This window comes from Amphiura filiformis, chromosome 12 (genome assembly GCF_039555335.1).
Source record: "Amphiura filiformis chromosome 12, Afil_fr2py, whole genome shotgun sequence".
Taxonomy (NCBI): Eukaryota; Metazoa; Echinodermata; class Ophiuroidea; order Amphilepidida; family Amphiuridae; genus Amphiura; species Amphiura filiformis.
The window spans coordinates 18,880,731-18,903,803 of NC_092639.1; the positions used below are offsets into that span (position 1 = coordinate 18,880,731).

Genomic DNA, 23,073 nt, shown 5'->3' on the forward strand with positions numbered 1-23,073 from the left:
TGCTACACTCAATGGCCACCTTCTGTGAAAATATGAAGTTAATCACGACTACCGTTTAATTTTTATGAGTCCTTTTGCTGCGATACCCAATTTCGTTATTTGTCCACGAGGTACCATGTATTTTGAATGAGAGCACACAGTGCACGGTAAAGACACCAGATCTGAAACTGACTTTAACTTAAATAAGGTTGTTTTTGCGTTATTTTAATTTTTTTGTTCAAACAAACTTTCTAACATATGTCCTTCAACTTTCACTGGATAACACCAGTTTTGTTTAAATTTCCAACTTTTTGGATATTTTGAAATTTACTCCACTTCAATTTGCGCGCATTTCATTTTGACATTTGAAAAACACGCCTACAAATTTGTATCTGTTTCATAGAGAATAAACATGTTTAAAGTCTTTAAAGTAAAGGTAAAATGAAAATAACAACAGATAATGTTTCTTCTCCTTAAACAAGACCAAGGGCAGTAACACTTTTGGTGCTCCATTTTATTTTAATGCCAATGAGGTTAAGAAAATGGAAGTTGTTCCAAATCTACCTAGCACAGAGAGGGCTGACATTCAAATTTTAGATGTCTCTTGGACAAACATTAAAATTGGGTAGCGATATAAAATGTGTCATCAAAACAAAACGGTAAATGCTAATTCCTTACTTTTTTCACACAAGGTCACTGATGGATATACCATATATAAAATGTTTTAAAACCTAAAATGTTCAACTCGGTTCTTAAATAAAAATGGATTCTTTTCTCTATTGCACTTTTTTTGACTCACCCTGTAATATACATAATTAGAATACAAGCCAGCTTTATAAAAATGACTGAGGTAAAAAGTTGATGTATATTGCACAGTTATATAAAGAAACATGTGAAAAGTCCACATCAGTGGCGAGCAAAATAAGGACAGATTAACATGTGAAATATACAGCAATGAAAATACAAAACAAATATTTAGGTCCATGCCGCACAGTGTGTCGCGTGTGATCTTTAATGGATCACAAAAGTGAGCAAAAACAAAACAAAACATAAACGACACACCAATGCAGCACGGGATTGCACAAAATTAATCTAAGCGGATATTACCTACTATTTTTTTTTTTTTTTAAATAAAACAAATGGCATCAATAAATAACATCAAGAAATTTAAAAACACAGGAACCATTTGTGAGCAAGAACAACGAAATTTTCAAAGAACAGCAAATTCCCTGTTACGGTGTTCATGATCATAAAATTACAAATTAAATCTGAAAGGTTCCACACAGCAAAAAAATAATTGACAACATTAATACACGAAAAATACTGTTCATATACAAAGTCAATGATATTGTTGTGACAATTTCAAATGATAGAAGATCAGATAACAATGAGAGCCCTGACTGAGGGGAGAGGTTCCAGAACTTCACCCTGCAGTCAATATATTTCATACAACAAAATATATGAGCAAAAATTGCACCGTGGAGATGGTATGGCAACCTGATCATATTGCAGCATTCTGACGAAAACATATGTGCACACTACACAAGGCTGAGGGGAGAGGTTCCAGAACATCACCCTACAGCCAAAAACAATATTGCGAAATAACATACAAATACAGAGTGACCGGCACAGCGAATACGCGAATGTAAGATGTATAACATGATAAATGAGCTCAGAACTGAGGGGAGAGGTTCCAGAACATCACCCTGCAGTCAAATATTTATAGCATCAAAGCATAACACTCACACGTTAAATAATATATTGCACTGCGAAAATAATTTTCATCTCGATGAAACATATATAAAAAACAGCCATGAAAAGACTGAGGGGAGAGGTTCCAGAACATCACCCTATATAATTCCAACATAAAATATACAACAACAAATTGGCATGGCAGGCAAATATGAACACATTTACACATCTTGGCCGAAGTGCTGAATGAAGAGGTGCGTTTTCAGATATGATTTAAAGATGCTGAGAGAGGATGCTCGTCGAACATGGATTGGAAGATTGTTCCACAAACTAGCCGCTGCATAGGCAAATGATCTGTCACCGTAGAATTTAGTTGCTGAAGATGGCAGAATCAAGCGATACTCCGATGAAGATCTTAGAACTCTGGTAGGTGTATACAACTGAACAAGATTTGAAATAAATTCAGGTGCCATACCATTCAGGGCTTTGTATGCGAGAAGTAAGATCTTATAAGTAGATCTTTGTTGAATTGGCAGCCAATGGAGCTTTTTGAGCGAAGGTGTAATATGCTCACGTCGCGAAACGCGAAGAACTAACCGAGCCGCTGTATTCTGTACCATCTGTACTTTGTGTATGTCGCGATCCGGTAATCCAAACAAAAGCGAATTGCATGAATCCAGCCTTGATGTCACAAAAGCGTGGACTAACTTCACGGTGGCATCCTCTGTAAGATAGCTACGTATTTGCCCAATCTTTCTTATACCAGTAAGAGCTCCTTTGCACACATTGGTTACATGATCTCTCATACAAAGAGTTGAATCCATGATGACGCCAAGATTCCTGGCACAAGGCGAAGGGAGAATCGTAGCATCCCCGATCTGTATTGACGGCTCCCAAGATGATTTGCTGAACTTAGAAGAGCAGTAAATTAGCTCAGTCTTACTATCATTCAAGACTAACCTATTCAATTGGCACCACGATCGTATATCAGAGATACAAGCCTCGATTCTCGTGATGGCTTGCATGCGATTTTCAGGCTTAAACGTCAGGAATAATTGCGTGTCATCGGCGTAGATAACAGAGCCGATGCCATGAGATTCAATGATATCCTGTAGCGGAGCACTAAACAGGGTGAAAGCCAATGGACCCGCAACTGATCCCTGCGGAACACCACATTCTAAGGCAACAGGGTCAGATGATACTTCCTGTACGACAACAGATTGCGTTCTTCCGGTGAGGTATGAAGCAAACCATTGCAGTGCTCTATCTTTTACGCCGTAACGTGTAGCAAGCCGATCAAGCAGATGCTTGTAGTCTATAAGATCAAAAGCTGCGCTGAAGTCAAGCAGCACCAAGAGCGCTTCCTTTCGTTTGTCTAGGGCAGCCAAGATGTCATTTTGTACCTTGACAATGGCTGTCTCCACACTATGAAACGGTCTATATGCAGACTGTGTTGACGCATAGAGTTTGTTTTCACTAAGATACGTTTGCAGTTGTTGCACAGCAAACCTCTCAATGACCTTTCCCAGAAAAGCAAGGTTTGATATCGGACGATAGTTGGAGAAATTATTGATGTCCAGATTTGGTTTCTTCAACAGCGGAATGATACGTGCGTGTTTCAGTGACGTAGGAAACTTTCCAGATGTCAACGACTCATTGACTGTCTTAGTTATGAGAGGAAGTAGCTCACCAAGGCACGATTTGAAGGTGCTAACTGGTAGTGGATCCAAAGGGCAGGATGTAATTGAAGCAGATCTTATTGCTTTCAGAACTTCATCCTCTGAGACCTCAGCGAATTCACCAAAAGATGCAATACACGTCCTGTTAGCTTGCACAGGTATTGATGGCAGAGTGGAGGTGTTTAGTCGGTTCTGCAGGTTCTTTATTTTGTCGCTGAAGAACGTTGCAAACAAGTTAGCTAAGTCTTCTGGGCTCTCGTGTTCCGGAAGAGTGCGTGAAGCTTTTGGAGAAGTAAGTTTATCAATCACGCGAAAAAGGTCACGCTGGTTGGCATCTGCGACCTCATTGCTATGCAATTCAGTCTTGGACTTAGTAAGAAGTTCTTTGTATTCTTCACACTGTTCCTTAAATAACTCTTTGTCGACTGTTAGTCCAGATTTTAACCACTTCCGCTCTCGACGCCTTCTCTCCTGCTTGGCCAATCTGAGTGATTCTGTATACCAAGGTGCGTGTGGGCGCAGCACAACATTTCGTTCCTTTTCTAACGCGTGCTTGTCAAGGATCTCAGACAGATTGTCGTGATATCCATTGACCAATACATCAAGATCACTGTCTGAATCAATAGAGTCCAGAGACAATTGAATATCCTGCCGGAACTTTGTGTCGTTAATTTTGCGGAGAGGGCGACATTTAATGCGCTTTCTACTGAGTCCAGGACGAGTTATGTTGACAATGCACTTGACGGCGAAGTGGTCAGATGGTAAACCGCTATAAACATTCACGGATCTAACCAAGTTGTCATCTTTTCTGGTAATCAGTAGATCCAGAGTGTGACCATTGATGTGCGTAGGTTCATGGACATGCTGCTGTAAGTTGTTAGTCTCCAGTATGTCCAGAAAACGCAATGCTTCACGATCATCGATGACATCTACGTGAAAGTTAAAATCACCAGTCAACAGTAGGTGATCAGAACTTGTAACACACAGGGACTCGAGGAGCGTCGAAAATTCTTCAAAAAACAAAGAAGATGTATTTTTGTTTTTCGTGTCTGTTTGTGGTCGGTAAATGAGTACAAGTTGGAATGCAGTAGAACCAGATGAGATACGCATGTCCATATATTCACAAGACTTGAAATCACTGGTTGTATTAAAACTGACTTTTAATCCATCTCGGACAATAACGCCTACGCCTCCACCGATTCGATGTTGACGGTGGATATGATGGAGTTCATAATTTGGCAATGTATTTTTAATATCAGCAATTGCGCGATTGTCTTTATCACTACCAGTCAACCAAGTCTCTGTAACTGCTAAAATATCAAGCTGATTTGAAATAATATAGTCACATAATGATGTTGATTTGTTTTTAGCCTTGATGGATCTAGCGTTCCATGTCGCAAATCGAATTCCTGGTGCATTATTGGTTTTCTGATCAATGCATCGCGGAACTTGGACAAGATTCTGTTTATTAACGCCATATACCGTTTTTGGTGCAATGCATTTTGGGATTCTGTTTGTTCTTGTAGTGGCTATAGATCTTTTCTTGTGTGTACCACCTCTACATCCACGAGCAGGAAAAATCAATTGTGAAAGTATCATTGATGAATTGTTCATATAATGGTTGTTTATCACACCTTTCCATGCAGAACGAATAGGCGCTGATTGAAATAGGAAAGGTCTCATTGCAGCAAATAGTACAAGTTATATAATGAAGTTATAAACAGTTTACAAATGCTATCATGATGAGTACGGAGCAGAATTCAATGTACAGGCAATAACGATAGCTTATACAACTCAATTACGATGAAACATGAAGATACATAAGTCCATAATACGACGAAAATATTTCAGCAGAATGAATTTAAAGTTCCTTAATAATAGCACGAAGTACTTACAAAAGGCTCATAAGTTCCTTATATGTATAAAATGGTACAAACATAATAATATTTTGAAAATATTCCGGAGCGATACAGTATGCTGCAGGTCGAGATCAGCGCCCTCATAGATATATTTAGTTAATAGTGCTCAGCACTATGTCGAGTCGTGTGATTTCGGTGTTAAAAGCAAAATTTCACTTGATTTGGTCTCTTGTGGGGGTAAATAATGGGAAAAAAGATGTTTCCATTTTTTTATTTTGATGGGAAGTGGTAAAATCCAAAGATGGCCGCCAAAATCCTATAAAACTGACTGACACATGCAAAAAAAGCTATATATCACTCTTAAAATATGCTAAAATGTAAATTTCAAATACTGGAACTATGTAGCCTTGTGTCAGATGCTCAAAGAAAGATTTAATATTTGGGGGTAACTGGTAAAATCCAAGATGGCCGCCAAAATCCTATAAAACTGACTGACACATGCAAAAAAAGCTATATATCGATCTCAAAATATGTTAAAAATGTAAATTTCAAACACTGGAACTAGCATTGTGTCAGGCACTCAAAGATATATTTAATATTCTAGCATTATGATTACTATTCAATATGGCGACCAATATGGCTGCTTATATACTGCTTAAATGTATATAAATGCATGAGTTTGTTTTTATGATCACGTTTCCAAGTGTATAATTATGTTTTTGAACCAAAAGCACAATGTTTTACATAACCAGACCCCTTGCCGGGTCCAAGATGGACGGCAAATCAGAGACAGTACCTACTCGTGGCACTAGTGCATGGTTATACACCACTAATAGGCCTGGGCGATGCATGGAAATGATGAACTATTTGTTCGCGTGGTATCTGAAAAGACTGTTTAAAATCACTGTAATTGACCAAGTTATATAGCCAAAAAAGTACATTTTGGGTTTTGATGCTTCGAAATAGCATATTTTTCTCATTATATGGCACTTTTTAGCATATATTCGCCCTATCTTATTAATTGTAACTTTCAGCTTCGAGGGCGCAATGTCATTTTGTTTGCAGTTCAGTGCATTTAAACAAGAAAAGTCTCATTTCAACCTATGTTGAGTTTTTGATCATTTGGAATCTAAATCATCTAGTTTCACCTGATATTGGTGGTGTATAACTATATTAACTGTGAGAGTTCTGAATTTGAGAAAATTTCACCCGAAATCAGCCATTTTCCCATTGACAACAGTGTAATGGGTTTAGACTGCGTTATCCTAGATTCACATCCCTTATCTGGGGTTAGGGCTCCTTATCTGGGGTTTAGACTGCATTATCCTAGATCCACGTCCCTTATCTGGGGTTAGGGCACCTTATCTGGGGTTTAGACTGCATTATCCTAGATTCAGGTCACTTATCTGCAGGGGTTAAGGTGCCTTATCTTGGTTTAGATAGATGCCTTATCTGGGATTTAGACTGCCTTATATGGGGTTTGTGTTCCTTATATAGGGTTTAAGGTGCTTTATTTGGGGTTTTTAAACTGCCTTATCTGGAGCTTAAACGTCCCTTATCTGGGGTTACGGCGCCTTATCTGGGGTTTAGATGCCTTATCCGGGGTGTAGACTGTTATCCCCAGTTAACATCCCTTATCAGGGGTTAAGGCAGCTTATTTGGGGTTTAGACTGCATTATCCTATATTTACATCTGGGTTTTAGACGCCTTATCTGGAGTTTAGACTGCCTTATCTGGGGTTTACGTCCATTAGCTGGGGTTAAGGCGCCGTATCTGGGTTTAGATGCCTAAAGAATGGATCTGGGATTTAGACTGCTTTATCTATGGTTTACATCCCTTATTTGGGGCTAAGGCTCCTTATATGGGGTTTAAATGCCTTATCTGGGGTTTAGACTGTGTTATCATAGGTTTACGTCCCTCATCAGAAGTTAAGGCACCTTATCTGGGATTTAGATGCCTTTTTTTTTTTATATCTGGTGTTTAATTTCCTTATCTGGTGTTAAGGCGCCTTATCTGGGGTTTAAAATGCCTTATCTGGGGGTTACGTCTCTTATCTGGGGTTTACGTCTCTTATCTGGGGTTAAGGAGCCCTATCTGGGGTTTAGGTGCAATTATCTGGGGTTTACGACCCTTATCTGGGGTTAACGATCCTTATCTAGAGTTAAGACACCTTACGTGGGGTTTAGAAGCCTTATCTGTGGTTTATGTTCCTTATTTAAGGTTAAGGCACCTTATTTGGGGGCTGGACTGCTTTATCTGGGGTCTATGTCCCTTAATTTGGGGTTACGACGCCTTATCTGGGGTTTAGATACCTTATCTGGGGTTTAGACTGCGTTATGCTAAGGTTAAGGTATCTTAGCCCCAGGTAAGGATAAGGCCGTATAAACCACTGATAAGATAAGATATAGGCAAAATTCTGCATTTTAATGGTGGTTGTTTTTAAATTTTGGTGGCCATCTTGGGATTTAAGGTCTTGTGCTGTTTTAGATTATTTCAATGGATTTCTAGACCCTGTAAACATGTGTATATATAGACACCAGCATCATACTTCTAGGACTTTCTGCACCCGAGATATAGCCAAATCAGTAATTTTCACTGGCGGCCATTTTGAAATTTTGGCAGCCATCTTGGAATGATAGGTCCTAGGCTGTTGTAAATGACTCTATTGGATTCCTTGACCCTGAAAACATGGGTATAGACATCAGAATTGTCCTGCTGGGTGCTTCTCTGACCAAGTTATGGTGATGTTAAGGGATTTTGGCGGCCATTTTGAAAAACGCCCTCTACCAAGAGTTCCCTACACTTTTCGATGGTGCAGACCCCTCTTATTTTATTCAGCATCCTCAAATCTACAAAAAAACTTCTTGTACTCAACCCGAGAATGGGACTTCCATTTTGTACCCTACTAAAGCGCAATTTATGAGTAAAATATGGCACATTTTCAATCACGACGGCCATCTTGGATTTTAGGGACTAAACGGTCTTTAAAAAAATGGAAACATGTTTTATTTCAATCTTTACCTTTTAATGTAATGAAATCAATTGAGAAATTGCTTTTAACAAAGAAATCGCACGACTTACCCTTTCTTCAACATAGTGCTGTGCACTATAACAACGAAATGGTAAAATCACAATTGTGCCACTTTTAGTAGGGAAGAGGGCTGTACATGTAAATCAATGATATCATCAAGTTTATCAAGAGTTCCTTCGTGAAATAAAAAGAATGCATCAATTACACAATAATACAAAATTGTTTTTACTGTTTTATCATGATACAGGTATAATGATTCTCTTTTTCCACTTAAAACAGATTAAAAGATAAATAAATATTTCACATTCTGCTGTAAAATTAAATACATGTGCATGTCAATGATTTTATCATGGTAAATACTGTTCTCTTTGTCACTCAAAGACATGTTAAAAGACAAACAAATATTGCACACTTACAGGTTAATGAACGCGTATTACTTGTTAGGAGAGAAATAAGACAAAATAATGCACACGCGCTGATGTTGATGCGTCTAATGCACGAGCCCCGAAAGGAAGGAAGGAGTGCATTAGACGCATCAACATCAGCTGTCTTTGATTTACATGTACCTCTTCCCTAGTAAAAGTGGCACAATTGTGATTTTACCCTTTCGTTGTTAACTAAACATATCTCGAGATTAAGCAAGATCAAGCAATTTGAACAGAACAAACAACGTTTGAGAGCTAAGACTGCGCCCTTGACGTTGATGTAAATATTATGTCACAACGGTATTTTCTAATTGCCACAGAGGGCGCTTTTCACCTGCACAGTTTTTTTAGAGACAGGGTGTATAGATTGGCGATCCGTACTTGTTTGTTAGTACTTTTTATTTTGTTATGGTTGTTATCTTTTTTTTTTTTTAAATCTTTTGTATTTTGCATTTCTTTGCCATGACAGGTAGCGAATTACGGCCTTGGCGGGTTTTATAAATACCATAGGGACGATTATACAGTAAGTGAAACAATTGTGGTACTTCTGGAGATTTTAGATATGCCTCATTAGGCCTAAGGAGCGTACCAACTAACCCACCTTAAGTTTTCCATCCAGCAAACTAAGTAGAGATATTGCGATTTATAAACCCAGCGATCTATTAATATTCAAACCACTTTCCTATAGACGAATCCAACGAGCCAAGTCATGGTCAGGATTTGGTCGGCCATTTTTGGGTCCCCGCAACACCAAAAAGTCGCTTAAAATCGATGTTAGATTCTTTTGTGTTGTAAACTGTCATCATTCTTTTGTCTACGTGTAACACGGGTGATAGAATGCAGTTTAAAATACCCTCCAAGGCCGCATTATTTCACATTTTAGATGAGATTGAGCCGACGGGGACCCAACTTTGGCAGCCATTGAGGTATAGGAATGCGTGAAATTGGATTCGTCTATATCGAAGCGAGGTTGCGTATCTAGCCAGTGTTGCACGTAATGAATGTGGAGACATCGTTGAAAATGCACAAAATGTGTCAATTTTACAATATGTGAGTGGACACTACGAATGAACCGTAAACTCGGCAAATTGTATTCTGAGATACAGTGCAAAATGTGCCGCAAGTCGTATTCATAGGTGTCTCAATTAGGCGCGACATGTTTCTCATTTGACAGCGTTTAAACCAATCAATAATCCTATTGCTGAAGAGGATAATAATCTTCTACATATAAAATCATTATATAGGTCTAGTCGTTGTTTGCTTTGGCTAAATCCTGTTCAAGTGGTGCGTTACAATTGCATTGTATTTTGGCTGGGTATGTATAACCAACAATAATAATGAGAGGACATTCCTGTACCTCGTTGACTCGGGGATGATTTGAAATGACCGCCAATTATGACTTTATTACCAGCAAAGTGGAAAAAGAGACACATATAGAACCGAAAATGGTACCATTTTGTTGATGGAGCAGAGTTCAACATACCATAACCCCGCTTCTGGTTATCGTTTGAAGTCAAATGATATACTATTTTAAAGCTTATGATATAGATTTTCTAAACACGAAATAAAATAAAATGACCGGGGCCGAGTTTACGGCTGATTCGTAGTGTTCAGTCACATATGTTAAAGACTGTCAAGGATAAAGAACATACGAAGGAAAGTCCAACTATTATTATGATCATAATAATGAGTTCATTCGTTTACGTTGTTCATTGAAATGCATGTGAGATCGGCCGTATAAAAATGACATTACGATGTGCCTTTTTGATACAAAGGTACTTTGCATACCCACGGCCACTTTGAAATTGATTTTTTACGGCGTTACGTTCGCCACGAAACCAGGCCACGAAAAATTATCATTTTGAAAATAAAGTCATGATATATGCATGTAGTAGTCCTTAATCTTCAGAAATACTGTTTTTTTTTAAAATAATTCGGAAAGCACTGAAAAACAATCAATTGTTGTAAATTGTTCTAAAATCAAATGAGGCTGAATACACGTTATTGTATCGCCGTTAAAAACATGTTTTACCCCTTCAGAATTTACCATGTGTAGCGTTTCTGTACTGTTTTCCTAAGCCTTTTTAGAGCGTTTTATTTAAAAAGCGCCCCAAGAATTGGTGCCAAAATCACTTGACCCCTTTCGGCTCGCCAACAATTTCTTGCCCCCCCCTCAATTTTACCCTCCCCCGGAGTTCATAATTATAGCACAGCCCCTTACGGAAATAAAAGTTTTCTTTATACTTTATTTTAACAACGTAAACAGGAAGGAATAGTGGAAGATACTCAGGGAAAACGTATAGCAACTGTTTTATTCTACGTAAGTATATAAATCACAAACTCAAACTTAGATACGTTGCGGCCTTATAAGACCACAAAGACCAGCCGTGACCTTAAAATGACCTCTGATGACCTCGAAATTACTATGGGCAAAATTGTCAACATCGTGAAGTTTAATAACAAATAATGAATTTGACCTTTACTTGACCTCTGATGATCTTCATCATATTTTGAATCAGATCAACATCACGTAATTAATCATGATGCAGTCATGTCTACAGTAGAATTCATCTCGACCTTTGCAGGACTTAAACCCCATTAAAAGCTATTAAACCAAGATAACACTCATTGAAGCAGCTCAACTGATTAAATCAGATCTTCTCTGGTTGTGTACAAGTGTCTGTTTTCAATGTGCGACATCGCAATAAAGCTGGTATTACAGCTTCAGTTGGGTAACCGATTATAAAGGAAACGAAAGGAAACAATGGTATGTGTACCATTGTTCACGAAATGACACAAAGACCTGCTTTTTGTTAACCAGCATTCTTCAAAATGAGCAACATAATGATTGTTGACTTAACACAGTTTGGAAATAATTTCTTCATATTTTTTTGGTGTTATCTGTCGTTTACATATCCTTCCTAAAACACAAAAGTGCGACCCTCTCCAAACATCTAAATTAGCTAAACATTTAGGACATGTTACAAAACTTTATTTTCTAGAACCTATTTAGAATAATTTAAATGTAGCTTTTACCGTTTTTTTTTTGGCATCCTTCAGAAGTGAGCGGTCCGATACCAATATTTTCGGTCAAATCTCCATTCAATTAACACGGGGAGTTGGCTAGCTATGCCTTGCCCTCACTCATATTTTACAAAAGTGCGACCATTTCTGAACATCTAACCTAGCTGTAATTTTAGGTCATGTTAGAGAAATATATTTGCTAGAAGTTTTGGAGAATAAATAAAATATTGGCTGGTTATTTTTCACACAGTGATGTTAACTAGGCAAGTGTCCATTCTCCCAACATACATCATTTGTTGAGGTCACACGTCAATGGTGAGAGCACTGTGTATTGTGTATAGGAAAACGGACAGTAACTGCAGTATGTTGGACAAACTTGGACAAGCAATTTAACCCCTTTTGACCTTTGGTTGACATCTTGTGACCTTGACATGACTTCCATCATATTTTAAATCATATCAGGATTACATATACTAATTTTCGTTCAAATTGGACAAATTATAACCCAATATGCACCTAATGCTAGAGCCCTATTGGCATCATTCTGATGATCACTGCACTTAACATGCAACAATATTTTTAGTAATCAACCCTATTTGACCCCTAGATGACCTTGAATTCAAAATATTGGTATACTCCATAGACAACATTATAATGTCAATGCATAAGTATCAATCGCATCTCTGTATCATGTAATCTGTAGGAAATGAAGCCTTTGTAGGTATTTGGTTATGTATACAGGAAATTCCCTGTTATAATGACCTTATACCTCAAATGTAAACACCATTTTTAAAAATAATTGGTAAGACCAAGGCCAAACCAATTATTTAAACGTTTTTACTGACGACGACACATTATTTGGTTGTAAGGCAGTAACCTTTATTTCTATTATTTTGACGCAAAAATTAAAGAGAAATATTAGGGACGCACCATTAGACTTCAAGGGGTGGTTAGGAAGTTTTGAAAAAAAAAATTCCACCACTACATGAGCAAAAAAAACCCCATTCCCCACCAACACTAAAAAACATCAACTTTCCCCACCTGTGTATAAATGCATAAAATTAAAAAAAAATTAAAAACTTGCCGCCTCCGGCGGCGAAAAAATAAATTCGGTCCTCCCTTTAAGTTTAATGGTGCGTCCCTTACCTTTTCCCCAATTAATATTGAGAGTCGTTTACATCACGGTAAAGAGCTTACGCGTATCTACCCCGGAGTATCCACACGTAATAAGTGACAGCTCGTATCGCGGAATTATTGTACGCGTAACGTAACCAGTTGTAACGTTTTGCGTAGAATGTGCTACGGCTATTGACCTTATTCAGGGCTCTCATGTGATGTGTTTTAACAAATTAGAGATCACGTTTCTGACAAATAGGCAATAGGGGTAATAGAAATAAAGAAATAAAGGGTACAGCATTATCCTTTACACCCAAATAATGTGTCCGAGGCAGTAAAAATGTAAATAATGAGTGAGGCGCAGCCATACACATTATCTGGTTAACAAAGTTCTTTGTATCTGATCCAGAATGTTCTTGTGTACCATAGTGCAGTTATGTCCACGGCAAATTCACCGTGACCTTTCCAGCCATAAACCCGCTTAGTGAAGATTAAACCGATATATGCAGTACTAAACCATTATAGTAATCTACTGTCCAATGCAAATTTATTACCACGTGATAATATTAATCCAATGATCGCATTGTCCGCTACGGTCGACTAATCGATAATGATGCTATTGACATGTACGAGCAGAGCTCCACTGACAGAGTTTTGGGGTATTTTTCACTGGTTTGCTGTCATTTACTCATCAAGGCGGTCCCCCGTTATTATAAGGACTATGCTAATTATTTAAAGATTGACATGTAGAGAATAAACCATACTTGATTGACAGAAAGTACTAAATTTGTACCTATTACGGTTTCGTGACACCAACCTTCCAAATACGACCAAGCCAGGGCTGCCCGGTGAAGCAAAATGTGCATTGGAATAACACAGGAGTTTGGATAGATGGCAGGATTTGTATAGTCCCCCGTTATTCAAGCTTGTACCTGGTTGAAAATTCAGATATTGTGAAAAGAATAAGTAATTGAAACAGAGCAAGTACTAAAATCATAGCCTTTATACTTTTTGATATATATGACGCTAACTAGTTCATCTCATATATCTACAACACAGCGCTACCAGTAGGGTTCAATTGCCTATTGTGAGTGCCCCTGTGTTGTGTGCATACATGTAGTTAACAATAACTGCATGATGCGCTTCAACAACAACTGTTGTCTTTATCAACACCGGGGTAGTGACTGCTACTGGCAACCGACGCTAGAAGTAGTTCTAGCGTTGATCTTGGAGTTGCCAGTTGGTTCTCCTCCAAGAAAACATCACTAAACATCACATCGGAACAATAAAATATCACTAAAGACGAAAGCTATTAACATGATTAAAGGCATGAATTGAAGAAAGTTATGGATATCATAATAATTACCTGCAGATATGGCAAAAAAAAAAGTCAAATGCGAAATGCGGTTATCTTTTTTTTATTTTTTTTTATGAAAACAAAAATACCCTTTGCGTTGCAAATTGGAATGGGAATTTTACACTATGCTCGTTTGTTGTGTAATGTGTAAATGTTTACTCCAGTTGTGTTTTATATTATTTTTGCGGTTTTCCCGGTTTTTTTTCCATTTTTTTTCTTTGTAAGTGAAAAAATTAAAATGCGCACAATAAGCCGTCAAAAACGAAATGCGAGCTACAGGAAACAAACTTGTTTTTTTGGCCTAAAGGCAAATCGACCGTAGTATTGGACAAAGCTGATTATGAAGAGAAAGTTACTACCATGCTTGGCGACAAGAAGACGCACTACCTCATATTTTACCTTTAGAGGTAAAATTTACCGCCAGTTTGTTGGTACTACCATGGGCAGCCCGGTATCTCCGATTGCAGCTAACATATTCATGGAAGCTCTCAAACAGCAGGCGATCGCTACGGCACCCTTAGATTGTAGACCGAAGCTATGGCTGCGTTATGTGGATGACGTTTTGGAAGTTATTAACAAAGATTGCGTCCAGCAGTTCACCGACCACATCAACCAATTTGACAAATCGGGGTTCATAAAGTTTACACTTGAACAGGAATCCTAAGGTAGCCTTCCGTTCCTGGACACGTTCAGCGTTTTTCTATTGATCATACGGTATATTAAAGAATCATATCGGTTAGAGATTAAACCGGAATATTCCTGCTCACCGTGATTTTCTACTGCGCTAAATATCGGGTAAATACCCGATGCAGCTGATGTCATTTGCATATTTGCCGGTTGTCATCCCCCAACATCGCGATTAAACCTTTCAAAGCTTTAGTACTCCACTGTGGCGAACCGGAATACGAAGGGTGTGGTTTTCTATTGACAAAAGCCGGCTTTTCTCTCCGGAAAAACTCCTAGTTTTAGAAGGATAAATGCCGGTGGAATAACGGAGAAAATTTAGCCGGCATTCGCGGCCAAAAACCGGAGGATGGCATTTTCTACTGGTCATTTTTCATTCCCAAACCGGATAAAAGCCGGCTTTTTACTCCAATAGAAAAACGCTGATAGATAGTGAAAAAGAGGAGGACAAAGTGGAAGAAGAGGAGAAAGTCAACGAAGCCCTTAGAACATGGGGGTATCCTGATTGAACCTTTAAAAAGGTCAAAGACCAGTTACAATGTGTCAAACCCAAGAAAGTGAGCAAAAAGACTGATGACAAAACCAGGAGCAAAGGCATGGATGAAGAGTTACAACATTTCTACTGCGATGAAACCGCACAACACTCTCAGAAAACAGCTGGTACATCCTAAAGACAAATGTGATCCTCACAACACCACGGACCCAGTTTATAAGATCCCCTGCAAGAACTGCGACATTTCCTACTTATGCGAAACATGTAGAAAGTTTGGCACGCGAGAATTGAGGCAGAGAAAATGAGCAAACCGGTAACCACCAGAGCAGGTAGAAAGGAATCGGTAACAATCACGCACAAGTCATTGGATTGGGGGGGGGGCTGAGGTAATCGGCACGGAGCAAAATAGTTACACTCGCTGGATAAATGAGGCTATAGAAATAAGAAAGAGAAGGAGCACCGCCAGGAACAGAGACGAAGGGCAGTACCAACTGTCTCACATATATGATGAGTTTCTGAAAAAGGATCCAACAAATTCCTTGGATGAAAACCAGCTGGCAAGTCCAAGATCAACGCTGAAACTACTTCTAGCGTCGGTTGCCAATAGCAGCCACTACCCATCAAGTGTTGATAAAGACAACAGGTGTTGTTGAAACGTACACAAGTTAGTGAATATTCTGGATCAGATACAAAGAACTTTGTTAATCAGTTTACTATACCGATCCTGATTAATCTGTGCAATCACATTAGTTACACGTTTTTACTGCCGCGTAATGTTATGCGTAGAATGTGCTACGGCTATTGACCTTATCGAGGGCTCTCATGTGATGTGTTTTGACAAATCAGAGATCGCGTTTCTGAAAAATGGGCAGTAGGGGTAATAGAAATAAAGAAATAAAGGGTACAGCATTATCCTTTACACCCAAATAATGTGTCATCGGCAGCAAAAATGTAAATAATTAGTGAGGCGCAGCCGTACACATTATTTAAACATTTTTACTGCCGAGAACACATTATTTGCGTGTAAAGGATAATGTTGTACCCTTGATTTCTATTCTACTGCCACAAAATAGTGCGATTTTATAGAGAGAAAATATCACTTTTTTGCCCAATTATTTGAAGTTGTTTACTCCAATGTGGAACGCGTACGCACAGCCAAAGCGTAAGTGACAGCGATAATTGCGGAAATATTGAATGCGTAACCAAGCTTTGCGCGTAGAATGTGTAAAGGCGCCATGATGCTACATCGTGCTTTGCTTTGCGCTGTTATACGAGAAGAACATAAAGTTCGTTGCCATGACATTTTATTGTTAATTATAAAAGGTCTTTCCCGTGATGCGTTTCAACAATAAGCCCAATCGGCATTGGAAGTTTGCAATGCATTGTGGGACAGTTTTTGCAGTTTTAGGACACTTTGTCCTTTGACCTATCGGGAAAATTGCTGTAATTATTAATAATTTATTTATTATTGTCATAATTTTATCATTAAAAATATTTAAATAATTAATTCATTTAATAATAATGTTTTTTAAGTTTGTTTTTATTCTAGTAACACGTTTTAAATTATATTTTGTACGCACAAAACCCGAATTTTTCTGAATTTTCCAGATAGGTCAAAGGGCAAAGTGTCCTAAAAAAACCGGAAGTTACAATAGCGATTTGGCTTATTTACAGTGCGTAATTTTGAATAATGTTTCGCGATCGAGGAGGTAATATAATTAGGTATCAGATTAGGGCTTAGGTTATCATCAGGTTCAATATAGCTACTGTGTTTTCGGACTGACCTGTAATCGTAATTTCAATTAAGAATATGAATTTCAATTCAAATTATATTCAATTCTGTTTTATATTCTTTGATAAGTGGGTGTGTTTTTTTCATGACCTTGCCTTCATAAGCTTCATCAATTTTGAAGGTCATTATCATAGCGTAAACCAAGGGCTCTGTGTTCATCCATTTCACTTACACGCAAACCTTAACCTCGTTAACTTCGGTCTTTATCTAGCAAGCAATTGAACAATTAGTTGTTGTTGTTTTTTTCAATCACGTTACTTATACGTTACAGCTATCAGAAGTTGAGGCAGGAGGCTTTACAGTGTTTCCAGAGCTTGGTATTTATATTCCACCCGTTAAGGTAAATTTGGCTAATCCAGTTGAATTCCATTAACCCCTATGGAAAACACGACCTTAATCTTCCACACAGCGTTTCCTCAATGGGTGACTCTGTTAGAAATCAACACTCCCTGTGTGAGATATTAAGGTCATGACTTCCATAGGGGTATGGATTTCAACTGGAATTGCCCATATTATAGCTACTTCGGCCCGGGCTTCAACCCTTTTCCATATGGAGACCTGAGCGCAAGAAGACCGCAAGTCCACTTGGCCCCTCAACATGTATACACTAAAGTTGCGTATAGTTTCATATAGTTTGGTAATGTTTTATACATGTTCAGGGGCCAAAACAAATCTTTCACAACTTTTCATGATGTTTTCACCCTGGAACCTGTCTTAAACATTATAAAACCCTAAGAAACTATACGTAACTTTAGTGTATACATGTTGAGGGGCCAAGTGGACTTACGGTCTTCTTGCGTTCAGGTCTTCATATTATTATGAATTTTATTTTGGGAAACAGCAGGCTCTCAACACGCGATATTCAAAATTCCCACGCCGAAATGTTCTAGTGCAATGACGTATCCCGTAATAGTTACTTGTGCTCAATTGGCGTCAGCCTTGATTGTATTACTGGGACGTTATTGCACTAAACAATTTCAGTGCCCGGGAATTTGGAATATCGCGTGTTGAGACGGCTGTTTTTATTCATATTTATGGCCAATACGAGCTTGTTTAAAATAAATTCGCGTGATTCGTGCTTGATAGTTACTTTTCAACATATAAAGCAAATATTGCCGGAGATATCCTTTAAACTAACTTAACTAACAAAACCTAGTGGCAACCTTTCGAAATGTAAATGGTGCGAACAAAAAAAATCTGTAAAAACTACCTCGGGCGTTATATTGTAAAATATGTTTTGATGAAGAAAAATTGGTGATGAGGCTGCCGATCGGGTCAAGTACCTTTAATATACTCTAACAATAATCACGTTACAGGTGGGATTGAATGTGCTTCTTACCCATGTTTGGCAGGAGGAACATATCATGAAGGACCTTTAAATGTTTACAAAACGCTTTCTTTCACATTGTTTTCTGACATATTTCGCTATAACATTTTGTCAAAATTATCAAAACATTTTGGTAGTGGTTATTTTTATACAAAAGTCTTTTTTTTGCACAATCCAATTATTTTTTCCGGGAACGTTATATCAAATTATTTTGACAATATACGTTTGAAAAAATTCTAAGATCCTTCTGGAATTTTTGGGGTAACCATGGTAACAACGGATCCCAATATAGACTTACCTAACCCAAAGGTATCAGCATCATTGGCTTAGGAAGATTTTCAATAATAGGGGGGGGGGGCTGAAACTTGAAAAATAAACTGTGGGCCACACTGGGGGATGCGCGTTTCCCCCCTCGCTGTCAGTAATTTGTGCAAAATTTAGGTGACAAAGACCCATTTTCCCCATTTTATCACATTTTTTTAACTTCACCTAGGATTATTGGGGGGGGGGGTGAAAGGTATTCCAGCCCCCGCACCAAAATTATTGAGGGGGCTGAGCTCCTCCCAGCACCCGGTTCCTAAGCCTATGAGCATACTGATAAAAACATATGGTCTAATTGGAGCAATTCTACTGCCTTTTTGTTTTCTTTTTGTTTTTATTATATATTTTCAGGGTTTTTAATGATATTTTTAAACAAAAATGTAGACAATGAAAATCAATCTATATAATCTTATCTATGCAATTTTTATATCTAACCTACGTTACACTAATATGACAATAGATAGTTGTGATTTTAAGTATTTGAATCATATGTTACTACACATCCTGTGAATCTAAATAATAATATAGTTTTGCCTGATTCGTAGGAAGGTTAATTATTATTCAAATCCCGTGTTACGTGTTGTTTCGTTTGCAGGGTAGTGCTGCATTTTGGTATAACTACTTAAAGAATGGTAAATCTGATCCCGACATGTTACATGCAGGATGTCCTGTGCTACTCGGTGAAAAATGGGGTGAGTATGTAAATAACATTTTATTTTATTTTTAATGTGAAGTTATCAAAACTAAATTTTTATAGTTGATAAAAAGATGATTCCCCTTCAAAGCCATGATTTGACTTTGTCATTGTTTGAACGGTATCGCTATTCAATATGGGATCCCAGCAAACACAAAAACGTTTTTAAAACGGTTTAAATAAGTTATATTTTGGCTTTTGGTTTAGGTAAAAACGTTTTAATAACATTAAAATGTCGGGTTATATAAAGGTCATGATAACGTTTTAAAACGTTTTGTATGAAAACACACTACAACAATATTTTTAAATGTTTTCAAAAATGTTATTGTAAACTTCTTTTTGCAAACATTTTTGCCAAATATTGTGTCAATACTTAAATAACATTATGTTAAAATATTTGAACCCAGCAAACACAGAAATGTTCTTAAAATGTTTTTTCAAAACGTTTTAATAACATTTAAATGTCGGTTATATAAAGGTCATGAAAACGTTTTTAAAACGTTATTGAAAATATTTTGGGCAAACATTTTTCGCAAAATATTTTTTCAACTCCCAAAATAACATTCTGTTTAGAATGTTTTGTATCAAGTTTTCAAGAATGTTTTTGGAATGTTATTAAAACGTTTTATACCCTTTATATAACCCGACATTTAAACGTTTTCTGTGAAACATTTTTGTTTGCTGAGCAGTAAATTATCAAAAATGTTTTTTAATTTTATGAAAACGTTTTATACTCTTAATATACCTTTTATATAACCCGACATTTAAACGTTTTCTGACAATTTTTTTTAACCTTTTGCGAATAATGTCGAAAACGTTTTGTGTTTGCTGGGCGAACAGCCCATTAGTCCCAAGAGTCGTTAGTCTGAAGAGGGTTTAGGACATTTTATGTTTAAAAGGCATATCTATTGCAAAAACAAGTTTAACTCCATTCGAAGAGAATAATTATTACATTACAAGTTGACACTCGTTACAATTTTTTTATTTGTATTTGTCCTGAAAAAAAAATTGATTTCCAATGATGACGTACAATACATGAAGAGTAGTCACATCCGAGCCAGTTACGATTAGAGTTATACTTATGTTTTGAGTTAGTCTTAGGGTTATGTTTAGGATTATGCTTAGCGCTTAGATTATTTGTCGAGCGAAGTTTAGGGTTAGGGTAAGGGTATTGCTAAGGTTATTTTGTCAATTAAATCTAATACTGGAACTAAAACTTGCAACTCACTTTGCTACATTGCGCCCGCAAACTTCAGACTTCATCTGGAGTGAGTTGCAAATTTTAGTTCCAGTATTAGATTTGATTTACAAAATAATGTTTTTAACTACTGGATGAATAATCTACACCAAGATATAGGTAGTGCTTAGGGTTTATAGCTAAATTATTTGAACTAATAACCCTTGTAACTATCGACCTGTAACCTATGTAATATACATTGACAGTACAGTATGTTATAAATTTATGTTACCTCGTACCCTTATTCCTATATTTTTGCATTGTACAGCTTCCAACCTTTGGATACATGAATATGGCCAAGAATTTAGACGAAGATGTGGCTTGACTGAAGACGACATATATTAAAAGATGCTTACAAATTAGAAAACAATACGCACGACTCTAGTTTGTTTTTATAGTACACCAGGTGCTGGGGCGATACTGTCGAAACCTTTCCTAAGGGTGTGATCGTTATTTCGACAGGGGAATGGACATTTTGAGTGCGGAACCCGAAATATTTTTTTGGGTCTTGATGGGGAACGCGAAATTGTTCGTTGAACCAGCAGGGGGGGATTGTTAACTTTTAAATGGAGAAATTCGGGAAAACAAGGGGGAATCTGAAAATTTTGAGCGGACGTGAATTTTTTTGTCGATATTTTTTCCAAAACGCCCATTCCCCCCTGCCGTAAATAACGATCAGTCCCTAAGTTACATGCTAACAATTTATATCAGATAATACAAAGCTATAGTCTAAATTACATTATCATAGATATACTACGACGTGTACCTACTTGGAATTGCCAAATTCGATGTGTATGTACCTATTGTTGTGTAATTGCTATAATTTCCCATATAATCGTTTCTCTTTCATTGACCTATTCTATTTAATAACCACCACCCACTCCCACACCGAAAGATTGTTCTCCATAAAAAGTGGGAAAAATGTGGCCGATTGTGGATTTCCAAACCATGCAAACGAAAGGTGTCACATTTTAGGCATAATTGTGCCAAAACAGGGAGGTACAGGGGCTTTGTTGATTTTAGATTGAATAGCCAATTTTCATTTCATTATTTCGGTTTAAAATGGATAGAAAACCTAGCAAATATTTACCCAAGAAATAGCAAATATTTAATTTGACAAACCAGTGAGTTAAGAGTAGGTTAGATATTAAAATATTACTAATATTATTTTATCATTTTTTTGAAAGAATGTCACAATTAAACTTTGAACATATTGATAGACATCTTTACTACGGCTTTGCTTTAAACTGTGAATATGATATTTATTATTTATTATATTTAGAGTCGATAAGAGCAATAAAACAAGTGTAACCTTAATGTAACATTGACCAACAGTAACTTTTATAACATTGACCAACAGAGGGGTTAATTGCGACAAAAAGTAATCTTAATGTAACATTGACCAACGGTAACCTTGACCAACAGTAACCTTAATGTAACATTTCCCCAACTTGGCGCTATTTGTGCCGTTTATTCAATGTGATATAGACTGAGTATCGAAAGTTATTCAGTGCGATATAGACTGAATATTCGAGAGACAAGGTTGATACTATGATACATGTTATAGCACTCTGCGTCATTCCTCCTTGGAAGAATTGGCATTGTAACAAGCAACACCGCTAAACATCTAGCCCCGGTCTCCCCTACATAATAGCCAGGATTTCCCAATTTTATGCACTTACATTATGACATTAGGCGGAGGCGCCGTATTTAACGTTAGCTTTGGACATTTCTTTATTGTCCAACCGACTTACCCGGTGAAAAATAAAGAAAAATAATTATATATCCAAAGCTAACGCTAACTATGGCGCCTCCGTCTAATGGTCATAATTATGGGGAGTGTAATTTACTTATTTTGATATCACTGGATAGAGCGGACCCAGACACATTTTGTATAAAAGGGATTGGTATAGAAATACATAAATTTCACGTCTTTTACTTAGTATTTCCTTTATCAGCCTAATTGATCGCATTTACCCAGAAATCTGAGAATCAATAAAAACAATATAAAACTTGTACAGCTGTTGAGTTTAATTTTGGTATGGGTAGAGCGTAATATCTACATATGAATATCTATATACTAATAGATTGGATATAAACTCAGGCTACTATTAGCATGATTAGCAAGTAAAACGATAGTTATAAACAACATTTATTTTAATTTTAGACTTTTTTATAGTCTATTTTTTCTTCATTTCAGCTTAATTTAGCAGTTGTCATGGTTGTGTGTAAATTCCTATTACTATTAGATACGTTGTAATAAAACACGATTTTAAATATTTGTATATTAAATTTCTCTGAGGGTTTGCAGCAAAATTGATATTTTATTTTCCTTGGTATGGGTTTCAGTTGTGGCTAGTAGT

At 37.2% G+C, this 23,073-nt stretch overlaps 1 protein-coding gene across 2 annotated transcripts in view; it reads left to right on the forward strand.

Annotated features, from left to right (window-relative positions):
* Window positions 1–22,718, forward strand: part of LOC140165900 (prolyl 4-hydroxylase subunit alpha-1-like) — a 52,427-nt gene extending 29,709 nt beyond the window's left edge. For both annotated transcript variants that reach the window (XM_072189244.1, XM_072189245.1), the window contains exons 10-14: window positions 9,135–9,188; window positions 10,932–10,985; window positions 17,403–17,471; window positions 19,375–19,471; window positions 20,979–22,718. In XM_072189244.1, coding sequence (XP_072045345.1) covers window positions 9,135–9,188; window positions 10,932–10,985; window positions 17,403–17,471; window positions 19,375–19,471; window positions 20,979–21,055 — 351 coding nt within the window. In that variant the 3' untranslated portion in view covers window positions 21,056–22,718. The remainder of the gene's footprint in view (window positions 1–9,134; window positions 9,189–10,931; window positions 10,986–17,402; window positions 17,472–19,374; window positions 19,472–20,978) is intronic.
* The last annotated feature ends 355 nt before the right edge of the window (window positions 22,719–23,073 follow it).